The 14,252-nt window shown below is 41.9% G+C and overlaps 1 protein-coding gene across 1 annotated transcript in view; it reads right to left on the reverse strand.

Moving 5' to 3' along the window:
- The window catches only part of pdgfc (platelet derived growth factor c), a gene marked incomplete at its 5' end in the record, with an annotated part of 47,847 nt that overhangs the window by 5,980 nt on the left and 27,615 nt on the right, over positions 1 to 14,252 (reverse strand). The window contains 2 exons of the mRNA XM_083890954.1: positions 5,525 to 5,705; positions 11,312 to 11,504. Of these exons, the coding sequence (XP_083747080.1) occupies positions 5,525 to 5,705; positions 11,312 to 11,504 (374 nt within the window). The remainder of the gene's footprint in view (positions 1 to 5,524; positions 5,706 to 11,311; positions 11,505 to 14,252) is intronic.

The raw sequence follows: 14,252 nt of genomic DNA on the forward strand, positions 1-14,252 counted from the left end.
TAGTCTGTGTGATGGAGGGAGACAGAGGTCTAAGCGTGTGCTGTCACAAACAAAACATCAATAAGCAGCCCAGAGTCTTTTAAATAAAAAAAAAAATCATTGCAGCATTCGCTGTTGCAATGTCCCTTTATACACAAGCAACTTGAAAGGTCTACAAATACGCAGCCGGGTTAAAGTGGAAGTATGTTTTGCAGCAGCAGTAGCTCTACCTGATTCGTCCATCTCTTATCACGACTGAACTCTCGGAGCCCCTCTCTGAGAAATAACCTCGTCTTCAAGCCGTGATTACCTTGTTTCCAACTCTCTTTGTTCCTATAAAGCACAACCACATGATCTTATTTCTGGTTCCCTAAAATGACAGGTCCAGCGAAACTATGTTGAGATGACAATTCTGAAATAGCTTCTTGGGAGAGCGCTGGAAAACAATAATATATTCTCTTTCGCATGAAGTTGCAAACCACTTCCCTGCAAAAAAGAAAGCTCTGAGTAAGCAATGGGGCCTGTTGTCTGTGAAAAAAAAAAGTGTTTTTTTTCCTCTCACTATGCACCACACGCTGCAATTGAGGTTGCTATAATAACAGACCCCAGTTTCATCATGCCAGGAGTAAGACTCCTGCATGGCTTTGCCAGTCATTAACATTTGCTTTAACTAGCGTTTCAGTCCGTACTTTCGCCGTCCAAAGAGATTGTTTTGCAGTCAAAACATAACGGCACTGATTTTTACGCCCCTGAGAGTGTGAAAAAACTGTTCTTCAATCAGTTAAAACAAACAGAGCACAGTGGCGTGATCGTCATGCCAACCAGTGCAGTTTAATCACGGACCGAGACCTCACAGAGACAATGATGCATGTCTTGTTTGCTCCTTTAAACCCAGAACGTCCGCCACTCAACACTCCTCACGCTCTGGTCAACAGGCTCCTTCTCTTCTATGTTTTAACAACCTCTCTTTGCCTCAGGCCCTTTTGCCTTTTCCCCCCAAACTCTCTTCCTGTGAATTACAGACCGGTTCTTATTTTTTATTTTTTTTCCCCCCTCTTCCACTCCATGGAAGTGGTGGGGAGGAATTATTGCTTGTTTAAATATAAACTAAAGTGCTGGCCCCTGCGTGGCACAGGGTTTCAGTAGCTGCTGGTTGACCACAGAGGAAACACAGAGCGGCTGCTGTTCTAGCGTGCTCCTCCTCTGTTAGTGGAAGGTTCAAAGGGAAGCCAGACTGAATGTTCAGAGGTCCAAAGCTTCCTCTCCCCCAACACCTCATGGTTTCCGCACCTTTCAGAGTGGGAATGAAACACAAACTCCGCTTCATGTTGTATCACGCAGTCAGGAGCAGGCATAAATACTTGAGTTCCTTGTGTCAAGCAATTACATTAAGCCTGAATTTCCCTGTAAATCTTTCGAGTAAGACTTTCCCCCCAAAAAAAAGGTTAATATATAAAATGTTGAAATCTGGATAACATTATAAAAACTCTCAGTAAGAACAGCCTCACTGGCTGCACGTTATCAGGATTTTCTAATGGTTTATTTACAAACCTTTCTAATCCCAGAGGAAATACTTTATATCAAACACAAAATCCTATATATTTTTTATTAAAGTGATAACAAATACATGTTTGATAGGACTGGATATTTTTTCCAACCAAAATGGTCAAGTATTAAGAGCTGATGCTGGCTTTTCATACTTAAATTTAAATTTTAGAGGTGTGAAAGGAGGAAAAAAGCTAGGTTTGTTTATAATGTGTCCTGCACATATATCAACGTCTAATCTTAAAATGATTACATATAATATTTGCAACTGTTTATTCCTCTATTTTTCTTTTCCTTGATTTGGTTGATTTGGATTGAATGAGGTAGTATATAGTACATGGCTGAATTTTCGGTGTACATTTTGTGTAATTCTTCTTAGATGTCACCCTGACGCGTTGCTCAATCAATATCAATACTATTTATGGTGTTTTAAGGGTGTATGGCATTGGTTCTCAAAGTGCGGCCCGGGGGCCAATGGCGGCCTGCAGAAACATTTCTGGCGGCCCGCAATGAATTACAGTTAGAGTCAGATAGTTTTAATCGAGGAGGTACTAAGCTTGTTAAATGTTTATTGGACATTACTGGATACAGACGAATAAGTGTAAACACAAATACTGGGTATTTTCCTGGTTTCTATATGGTGAATTTTAGTGTATTATTGGGTTATAAACTGGTAATAAGCAGGTAGCTACAGCCTCCAATTACTAGCTATTAACCCAGTAAATATATGGTAACAGAAATGTTTTACTTGGTATTAACCTGTAATTAGAAGGTAAGAACAAAGGCCAAAATACTGGGTAATTACCCAGTAAATTGTAAAGCGTTATTATATTAACTTATATTACTTAAACGGTAAATTGTATAACTGCAATCTGGTCATTAAAATTATTACACATGGGATTTCGTTCTGTTTTTTTTTTCTTTTTTGTCCTTTGGCGGCCCTCAGTCCAATGTTGGGTTCCTAAATTGGCCCTCAGGTATCAAAACTTTGAGAACCCCTGGTGTATGGAGTAGGAACATTGAAGTTTATACTCCTTTTCAAACGTGACGAGAAGGAAATTGTAAATGTTGAACAACAACAAAGATCGACGGATTAAAATAAGAAGAAAAATGCTTCAGATGCGGAGAAAGAAAAAAAAAGAAAGTTAAACACAAATCACTGTCAGTGACCTCAGCTGCCTATTGTGCTTGTCAGATTTCACAGCGCCGCAGGTCCATTAGGGATTAATAAGGAGCAGAACTGTTTCTGTAAAGCAAATGAACAGAACTAAAACATGACAGGTTAAAACATGGCTGTTGTCTCTTGAGTTTATCTCTGGGATTTTGTCAGTGAGGGATGAAGGGATTCCCTTGTGTGTGTGTGTGTGTGTGTCTTAATTTCCAGGTATTTTAACTTTACATCGGGAAGCCGGACTGCTCCGGGGGTAGAGTACAATTTATGAAAAAAAAAAAAAAAAAAAAGTGGAGTTGTAATGCTGCATCCACAACAAAAGCAACACAGATGTTTTGACCGATGAGATTACAGAGAGAGTCAATGCAAGCAAACATGCAAGCAGATGTGGATCCATCATGAGGATGTGAAATTTGCATTGCTAGCTTCAACAAGAAAACAACAAAATTAAAATAGCAACCTAGAAAAGGGAAGATCTATGTCTGGCAGTTCAAACCATGCTCTTCCTGTGTATTTACCATTGGGAAATACACTATTTGGACCTGAAATTATGTCATCAAATACATAATACAAAAGTGGAACCAATCCATATTATACTGGATTTTAATATGGATTGGTTCCACTTTTGCAGCTATAACACATTCCATACTTTCCTCAATATCTAAAAGTATTTCTATAGGAATTTGTTCAGAATGCCCATTCATTCTGCAGAGCATTTATGAGGTCAGTCACTGATGACAACTCAAGTTGTCAAACCGCGTTTTGATAGTCTTTGCTTTGTGCACTGGGGCACAGTGATGTTGGAAGAGAAAAGGGCCTTTCTCAAAATGTTGCCACATAATTATTGTCCAAAATGTCTTGTTATGCTGAAGCGTTAACATCGTCCATCACTGGAAATAAGGGGTCTAGCCCCAATTCAATTATTAACAAATTTGTCCATATAGCGTATGTTTCAGTGCTGTTTGACTCATCATGTAAAGGGCTCTCACTTTTTGTTGGTTACGCTCCGACAAATATTGTGTTGCAATAGTTTCCCAGAAATATGCAAACCTCATGATTACAACTGTTGTGTCTTTTTTTGTTTTTTTTCAGCAGCACACCCGTTTTATTTGATAAACACCTTCCCAAAAAATCTAAGGAGTCAATAGGGGAACAAAGATGGAAAGGAGCGATTAAATTCCCCATTACAGGCGTGGAAGCGTGAAAGGCAGAACTATCAGGAAACTGCAGAAAGGAAGACAAGTTACATTATGTTCCAACACTAAAGACAGTATATAGAGTAATCAGACAGTGGTGTGTCTCTGTGAGGTGCAGAGACGCACAAAGGGAGGGTATTATCGCTAAGCTGCTGTATGTGACAAAAAGAGAATCATGAACAGAAAAACGAATCAGACGGGAAATCAGCTCGACAATTTACCCACACAATGCACTTTTATCTCTTAATTCCTACTTTCATCTCAGAGGGGTCATGAATGAATCCCCCCGGGGGTCAGAGCACATCTATTGTCAACGCGAAGCCATTTATTTTCTCCATTTCGGTCTCAAGCAACGCCGTGAGTGACACCGAGGCACCTTTGTCCGTCAGATTTATCTGACAAGATGTAGAGAGAGAGAGGATGAGTTCAGAGGCCATTATGGTTCTCACATAGAGCTGTAATGGACGGCGTAACAGCTACATATAAGTGGAAACCACGGTTGCCCCGGACTACTACAACTAAAGCTTCAAACCACTTTGAATAAATACACTGAGTCTACAGCATACTGTATAAGGATTACGGGTGTTTTATTTAAGCGTGTGTGAGAGAGATCCTGCTTTATGCTGCTCCTGATATCAGTATAACTAAAATATAAGACCCATACAGTGCCAGATGTTTCACAGCACTCAAGCTTAATACAGTATCTCCCCAGGGACGCTTAGACCATTAGGGGACACTGATGCAGGAATGGACGATTGCAAATTAAAGCGGACCTAGACCGGAAGTTCCAATTAACGCTGTTTTTTGAGTGTGTATCTGCGTCCTTACCTTGTTTATGAAGCCCTGAAGGTTCAAAACAAACGGTTCAGCCATTGCTGAGAACGCTGTGTTTTATTGTAATCTCGGGCTCAGCGAGATCACTGAAAAAACACAGTTACAGCAGATCCCTCTGCTCCGGGCACTAGTCCGGGCACATCCGGTTGCGTACATTGAACCGCAGAAGAAGAATAACGTCCGTTGTGGAGGTGTTTCAGTGTCTTCTGACTCTGGGTCTGACTCCGGGTCAAAGTCATAAAAGGGACTGCGGCGGGGAGTCGTGAAGAAGCTATTTTTAAACACTGTCAAAACAATGTTTTGATAATGAGTAGCAGTGCATCCACCGTTCCAGAGGGGGGAGCTGCGCTTCTGAGAGCGGTTGTGCTGAATATGTCACTTCCGGGTACTGGCCAATCACAAGACAGTTAGGAAGGCTCTACTCTGGCTGGCCAATCACAACACACTCTGTTTTCTGGGGGTGAGAGTTGAGTCTGAAATATCGCGGCTGGGGAACAGCGTCAGAAAAGAGGATTTGTATCGGCTCGTTTACAGCAACTAGGAGGTTTTTGACCATAAAAACAAGTTAATGTATGTAAGTAGACCTCCATAACTAACATATTTGTGCAACAGGACCACTCTATGTGAGCTTTAAGACACCGTGTTACACAACAATTAGAATCGTGCATGGAGTGGAGAGACGTGTGCACTCTGCCTGAGTTCGGGGGCAGAAACAGAGTAGTAGGTATGGCAGCTAAGTGCACATCTGCTCTCAGAGCACATTTTTCATCAATTCCTAGGCCATTGATAGCGTTCTTACCACAGGCAAGAGGGAGAAGCGAATGCAGAATCCCGGCTCGGAGGGAAGGTACTCGTCGGAGACGAAGCGGATCCTGATCTGACTGCCCTTGGACGTCTGACTCGATGGAACCGACTGTGACCCACACCAACGACCCAGGACGGTCTTTTCGGTCAGATCCTCTATCTCTACAAAGTCGTACCTGGAGGGAGGGAGACAACGGAGAGAAAATGCAGAAATAAGTCTTGAGCATTGTTGTTCACTTGTACCGTAACACATGTCCACCAGGGGAGGCACACTACAAACCAGTTGATCACAAATTGAATTCCAAAATATTGTCCAGACTGGTTCTACCTGCAGCATGCACGTGTAATTAAAGGGTGATAAATGTTTGGATGACCTCGTAGAGTTTGCGTGTGCTGTTGCAGACGTGGATGACATTTACATCACGCAAACGAGATTGGACATCTGCAGAAAGTATGAACGGGCCTGAAGACATCCCTTGCTGATTGTGTTTTATTATCATGAAATCGAATTACCGACGTTATATATATCGCAGCTTCCAACTGAGGAAGACGGCCTCTGAGCTTTCATATGAACGACGGCTGATGCTGTTTTAATCATTCCTTCACTTGCTAAAGTCTTAATAATATGTGCTGCGGCTCCGCCTCGCCTAAACTGAAGGTTGATATGATATTCTGCTTGTTGAAAGTGAAGCTGTCCAGGGAAATAAAGGTTTATTGTCCTTAAAATAAAATAAAAAAAATAGAACAAATATAATTAAATGTCTTTGTAATGTCAGCAGGTTAGCGTTTCTCCGTGGCGACAGATGAGGTTTGTCCCCCGTCTTATTTATTGCCTGAATTAAATAAAATCACAAAGAACTGAAGAGCGCCAGCGCACTGAAGACAAATCTCGGCTCGGTTGACAGGACAGCATATGCAGCTGTTCTCGTGGTTAATGTCCGCTGCCACAGTCTTCTGACAGGCCTGTTACACTGACACTGCATGTTGTCAGTGAAATACAGTCTTAATTAATTAAACCCCGAGATTGCGGTACTACTGTGTGTGTGTGTGTGTGTGTGTGTGTGTGTGTGTGTGTGTGGGAAACCTCTGTGTAAATCATTAAAGTTACATGACCACTGTGTGCCGCACGACCTTTTGCCAACCGTGAATCAATGCGGGCTAAAACAATAATACAAATAAAAATGAAATATGAATTGATGCACGGTGGTAGTTTTCAGGACAATTTAAACAATTGCAAACAGTTTAACTTTTATTCGTCAAACTTCAGCGATATTGAGTTTTCAGCATCGTTTCAGCCACTCTTCATTCTCAGCGGGCCTTCCCTTAGTGACCACACAAATAATCCATGTAATTGGTCTGCAAAAGAGTTTCTGGATATCAACATACCGATCGATAAAAGCTATCAGTGGCTGAAAAACAAACATTGTATCTGGAAAAAAAGAAAAGGGAGACATTTATTTTTAAATGAATTCTTTGTTTTGCTCTAATCTAATTTTGAATTGATTTTTACACGCGACAGAATGATTACAAATCTAATTTGGGAGAGAAAAAAAAGAAGAAGAAATGCACCATTTTTTTCTTTTTGCATGTTGTTGAGACAAACTTTATAAACCTGTAATTACTGCACATGACAGTCTCTCTCCATTGGCTGCTCTGCCAACCCAGAACACCAGTAAACATTATGAGGTGCAGAAGCACATGGCCGCACTCCAGACTTCTTTGGTGTGCCAAGGCTAACATTGACCCACCTCAGCACTTAAGACATGCAGTTCAGGAGTTCAGCCTTTATTATTTATACCTGTGTGTGTAAGCAGCGGCTGTGTGGCATTCAATACAGCCTTGTTTCGCCGACTCTTCACAGTCTGGGATTAATCACGTTGCCATTTGCGTCAACAGGCACGCTAACCTCTCATTCAGTGCTGCCAATTTGGATATTTGGATTTCAAGGACATTGTTTACATTTTGCACGAGCTTGACAGATTCAGTTCAAGCTGGTTTCAATAAAACAACATGGAGGGACATGCGCAAGACTAAAAATGGATTTTCTCTGATGTTAAATAAACTGAATGGGAGGGGTGGTGGCGGCGGCGGCGGCGGCGGCGGTGTGGTCGATAGATTTACTGACTTTGCTGCCTTTGATTTGGAAGGTTATACAGGAAGTTTGTAATCTGCACAAACAAACCTATTGGGGGCAAAAGTAAAACTGAAACTGCTATTTTTGCAAAACCATATTGACGTTTTTCGGTGAGCCAATGTAAGATTAGACTGTTCATGAATCCATTCTTGGCTGGTTTTGGAAGATATAAAAATATCAGTTAAGCTTCTTTCGGGCTCTTAGATGGAGGTCAATGAAGAGAGAAAAAAAAAACATCAACTTTCCTTTCTCTTAAAATCAGCCTTCACACACAGCTCCACGGCTTTGACAGATGGCTCATCAATAATGCAGGGCGCCCTGATCATTACACACCGCCATGTGTTCACAATCAGTGGTTTCTCAGATTGACAACTGCACTGACACACATACTGCTGTACGTACAGTGGGTAAACACAATCGCCGTATACAGCAATCTTATATAAGGCATCGTCTTCCTGCACACTGCGAGGACATTTCATTTAATATTCACAAAGTTCCCTGTGTAGGTTTCTACTTGTACATTATTAATAGATACAATATCAGGAATGGAGATGGTGCAGATTAGCAACACAAACACTGTTTTCTAAGTCCTCCCTTCTCTCAGACAGAGAGCATGAAAGCCTGGCTGAGAACAGCCCTATCTTTAAGCCGTCGAGCACGACTCTCTGCTGCCATGCCAACAGCAGCACGACCAATCCCTCTCCAATATTCCTCTCCTCCAGTGGATTTGGTAAGAATGCTTTTCATCATGCCACAGACAAACAGAATAAAAGATGAGCATTTCGACTACAAGGCCCCGCCTCTCATCTTAGCAGAGACTCCTCGCTGTGGGCTTGCTTCCTGAAACACTTCTCCCACTGTTGTTGTGTTTTATCACCAGCCACTGCCACACTGTCACAGGGTTTGAGAGGAGTGTTTCAATGGCATCGTGTCTGCTGTAACAGCCCAGACGTGATAGGGAAATGAGCGATTAAACATTTAAACAGACATGCAATATGAAGAGGACGTGCAGAAGAGGCTAAAAGCCGATTGCCATGTGAAGCCAGGTCCACACGGGATGCATGTGCGGTTTGTGATGGCATCGATGCTGTTCTGCAGGGATTGTGTCTGCTGCAGAGCTGCTGTGGAGCTTCTGCCTTTGAAAATCATAAAAAAAATACTTCTCTGAACTCAACTAAAACAGGGTATCCGCGGTGTCTTAAAAAGTCTTAAATGCAGTAATTCGAATTTAAGGCCTTAAAATGTCTTAAATTCTCCAAAAATCTCATAAAAGGTCTTAAATACAATTTTGAAAGGTCTTAACAAGCTATTAACGATACTTTACGTTACAACACGGAACTAAAGTAGGCCACCTGTGCTGCCCGGTGAGAATTTATCGAGCACCAATAGCTAGTGTGCTCTGCGCGCGCGCCACGGTGTGTTACAGCTTAGCATAGCAGCAAAGAAAACTTGAATGAAACTTGAAAACGAAAGCCCACAGCTAAGCCGAATTGCAAGTTCAACAATTTGTGGTTCCAATTTTCCTTCATGTCTACTTTTTTGCCAGTATGTATTTGAAATGGGTCTTAAATTGTATTCATTAAAAAAAGTCTTAAAAAGTCTTAAATTTGACTTGTTGAAACCTGCAGAGACCCTGTAAAATGACTCTTAAGCATGTACTTTGAAACAGAAAGAGGATGTGTTGTGTTGTCGAGATATAGACATTACAATTGTGGTGATGAAGATAAGAAAAAATATCATTTTCACTGTCTTGCTTGAAAAAAAAAAAAAGCACAGCTCTCGCATGTGAGCATGAGTGAAATATGTGAGAGCTGGGGCTGGTGGACATGGTGATGACTCGCATGACCCTGGAAAAGGATGTTGTTATTATCTCTTGCCCCTCTCTCCCCGAGGATGCCGACTAGTGCGGTCTTGTGAAGGCAGGAACGGCACAAAGGTCGTCAGTCTGCACCCTGCCCCTCTGTGGAACTTTCCCTCTCGGGGGGTTTTGACAGCAAAAGTGACTTCATTCATCAAGAGGAACCCCGGGCCCACCTCTGAGCTGCAGCTCCAGGGTTTCGAATTACCTGCACTCACACACTACTTCACTCCTAACATACTATTTACACACTGCCAACCACCAATAAAGATATTTGCATGGAGTAAAAAACGTGGAATGGATACTGTGGCACATTACAAAGCTGACTGAGTCAGCTGTAATCTTTATCAGAACAGAATCAGAGATGGAATCTCTTTGATCACTGATCAGTGTAATTAAATGCTCAGGAACAGTGGAACAGAGGAACACTGCTTCATGGGCTCATATTTCTTTTCCTGTGCTCAAATGTCTTTTCTTTCCCCCCAAAGATATAATGTCCATCATAAACCTTGCCAGCTCTGTAGAAACTGCTGCTGTTATTTACCCTGCCGTCCATTAGGGGGCTCTCCAGGAATAACATGAGAGGTCACCCTCCCCCAGATCACGGTCTTCCTCTGTGCAAAACAGTCAGTTGTGATATACTGACAGAAGAGCACCGAGCATAAAGCATTGAGGGAAAAATCGATCGCTGGGGGCTTGGAATTCCCATTTATATTGAATGGAAACAGAGGCGACCCCAGGCAGTAATTGAAAGTGAGCTCCTCAGTGAAATACAGGGAACGTCTAGTGTATGCATATAAGCGTGTGTGTGTGCTTGTGTTTATGTGCTGCCAGTCAGAGAATGCAGCAAATCTTTTTTAAGAACAATCACACGAGCAGCAAAAAATATCGACCACATCTATAGTAAAAAATATGCTGGCCCTGTAACTGTATGTCATCACTGTGTCTCGGGAGAAGCAAATCATTCTCACTATCGCTGGGTTTTTTTTTTAATATTCACGAGCTGCCCCGGCACACTAGAGTTCATTTCGCAAGTGGTCACACTGTGAATCTAAATCCTTAAAGGTGAGCTACAACACAGGCGGGACACGTCTTTACCACGGATCGACATGTATCTGGCGTGTTAACTGAGGAAGACCACTTCTGCTGGCCTAGATGTCGTCTAGAGGAAACTACTTCTGACTTTGAGGAGAGCACGTCTTGCAAAAATATAGTGCCATATCAACAATGTTGCATATTATAATAAAATGGAATATAACTACCTATATCACGTGTCAAACTCAAGGCCCGGGGGCCAGACGTGGCCCGCCACGTCATTTTATGTGGCCCGCGAGTGATGAATTGGTCTTAAAAATCTGTGTTAAAATAGGTCTATGCAGCTTTAAGGCGTGCGTTGACCATAAACTACATTTCCCACAATGCATGGCACAGGTGACGGCATCACCATCGCGGACCAGGTTACATCTATAATGCATCATATTTGTAACTTGAATAAGTCATCAATACAGAAAGTTATTTAGCAATATGTTACGGAGTAGTTACCTTTTTTTTTTTTTTTACATTATATTTAGTTACATTTATTGTGTATGACAGTTACATCTGGCCCTTTGAGGGTAACAATTATGCTGATGTGGCCCTCAGTGAAAATGAGTTTGACACCCCTGACCTATATGATCTGTCATCAAGCAGCTGTTTTGTCTTCTCTCCAAACTAAACAATGTCCCATTGTAAACCAAATGTGTTCCTTCATTTAGATCTACACTCACTGTAGTATTTACACATGTCCTTACTTGCATACGCCGTCTTCAGGGTCCTCCAGTCCAAACCTCTCATCAAAGGTCAGCTGGATCCTCATGTTGCTGGGTGCCACGAGTCTCCAGGCCAGCTCAATGTTCCTGGGATACCGACGTGGGAAGTCTGGGCTCTGAACCATCCCCTCTCCGGACACTGTTATGATCTTCTCCTGATCGGAATCTTGCACCCCTGAGAACAGAGGCAAACAACAGCAGATAAATCAAGTAACCTCCGTGAAAGGGAGCTCAGTACACTACCCCATCTCACAAGATTAACATTTATTTGAAGGAAAACACAACCCAAAGCTAATAATTTCTTGCTTATGAAATATCTGCAATAATACAAAGAAACAGTAGCTACTGGCACCTTTTATTACTTTTTGTGGTGGACACAGATGTTTGCGGCATCCACTGTTTAACTCGGTAAAGTAACTCCCAATGTTCACTTCACAGTAGTGGGAACGCACCAAAATGTGGATTTTCTCTTACCAAATTTTCGGAAAATTCAGTTAATGGCCTTTATTTAAAATGTAATTTATTAGCTTGAGTTGTTACCACATCTACTAAATGGTTCGTGTCAAGGTACTGTAACATGGGCCTGAGGGGTTTCAGGTTTCACCACGGGTCTCTCATAATGCCATTAAGAACCTTTGGGACCGGTGACTGCAGGGTTTTAATCACAGTGATGAAGCTTGTCAGTCGGTCCCTCAGGGCTCCCATCATGCCCTGTTGTCTTTAGGAGAATAAATGTTAGGCTATTCTTCCACCTGAGCCTCTTCATCACTACAATGACACCACCCACAAGTCGGATGATTATATTCACTACAATAATGAAGTTAATGTTTACCAGCTCGACCATTTCCATGTACTAAAACCAATATCAATGATATCGATACAGTTTTTTAAATAATTAAATATTTCGCATCCACAATATAGCTCATTATACTCGCTGATGACAGTATCCTATAACTTATTATTATAGTTTATCCTGGAGGAACCTGCTAACCATATTGATCAGTGTGAAACTTGTCCATTCACATGCTGAGACCAGCTGCTTTTTTTCCCAGTGGTTATAAAAGTGTGGGAAAATTAAGAGAAAAGTACGAGAAAAACGTCTGTAAGTGAGGAAATAGCTTCAAGATGTAACGACACAATACAATGTCTGTGGTTTTCCGTTTTTCATTTGGAATGCACATGCAGCGTTTAAAGACGACATTAAATAAATAATTGATTTTGTCCAGTTTAAATCCTGTGTCCTGTTATATTATTTTATATTCCAAACACATGTCATAACATCACATTACCCCCTGTAGACATTCTCTACCTCTAAAAACCCCCATTGTTTATATTGTAGCTATTGTTTTTCTTCCTGTAAAATAGTTTAAAACCTTTTTTGGTGGCACATGCATCATACTTTCTCAAACTTTTTAACTCCCCTTTTCCGTGATTATAAACCGCGTGAGATGGAAACTGACGTGCGAGGAACGGACACGATCGGGTTCGCTGGGTAAATATGAATTCACATATGTACAGTAGCTGGAAGTCCTCGGAAACAGACAGCAGCCTGTTGAATGACTCTCCATCAGTGGCGGCTTGTCAGTGGGGGTGCTTTCTTTGGCCGCCGACTCTCGTTATTAAGTTTTCATGCGCGGTTTCGCTCCTCTCAATACAAGAGATGGGAGCTCGCACCTGTGCCCCCCCCCCCCCCCCCAAAAAAACGTTCATGTTTTCAGTTGCGAGAATCGGATGAGCCTTGCGCAGAGAGATAGAGAGGGAGGACAAGAGTTAGCAAGCACATTCCAAAAACCGCTTTCCCTTTAAGACAGCTTTCAGCTCGGGGGGGTGAAATGCTTGGAACCGATCGTAGACTTACCCTGTCGGTAAACTATGTAGCAAACCTCAAATTGATATAAGGTTGATCTTCTCATATCGTGGTTTTGAATGAAACGATTGGGGCTCCCTGTGCGCAGCAGCCCCCTTTGACGTGTTTGAACAGGGGAAACCGCAGGTGTTATTGCTCCTTTTAATGAAGCCTCGGCTCGCTTCATTGAAATCGCGTAACGCCGCGCCAGCCAAAACAGAACTCAACCCTCATTAATGTGATTATTTACACCACTGATTTTCAGACTATGACCTGTCAAAAAAAAATCTGCTGTGCAAAGGACCCATGATAGAGGCCAACAATGTGATGACAATGCACAATTATACGTTGAAATTACACATCTAGCTCATGTCAACACTCCCATACAGTTTCCCATAATAAAAATTGTTACCGCTGCATGTTTTTTCCCCTCACAGTTTACACTAGAATTAATACTAAGTCCTCAGTCTGCTCTCAATTTTCTTTGAGTTTTATTTATTTCCATACCACTGATGATCCCCGAGTATAAAACATGTTTTCACTGTCTTTGGAGCCAGCAGCACGGGTATAATATACCCAGGAGAAGTGTGCTAGTGGAAGTCTAAACAAACACGTAACCATTTCCCCAGAGCAACTTATATTGACTTATTTTTATTCACAGCACAGTTTGAGTTAGTTTGCCGTTAATTCGATTTCGAGGATGATTCACATCCAGGCGGCGTGATTCATTCTGAGGTGATTTGCTTGCAACAGAAACACAAACACACGCTCGGGTTAGGTTTGTGCCATTCGCTCACTCACTCTCTCGCTGTGGGATAGCATGATTCTCTTAAGAAACGTCCAAAGACAACAACATCTGTCCAAAATAAGGCTTCAGACCGGTCTGTTTGTCACTAAATACACAGTGAGAAATGAGAAAAGTGACACTTCATCCCTAACTTTGCATGTCACACGTGGAACAACAACGGTGAGACAATGTGTCGTTGATTTCAGGTGAAAGAAGACAAAAAAAACTGGGTTCAATGACTCTGAAAGACTTCTGCGGTATAGTGTATGTACTGCAAGCTAACTTCAGGT

This window comes from Microchirus variegatus, assembly GCF_963457635.1.
Source record: "Microchirus variegatus genome assembly, chromosome: 6".
NCBI classification, from domain to species: domain Eukaryota; kingdom Metazoa; phylum Chordata; class Actinopteri; order Pleuronectiformes; family Soleidae; genus Microchirus; species Microchirus variegatus.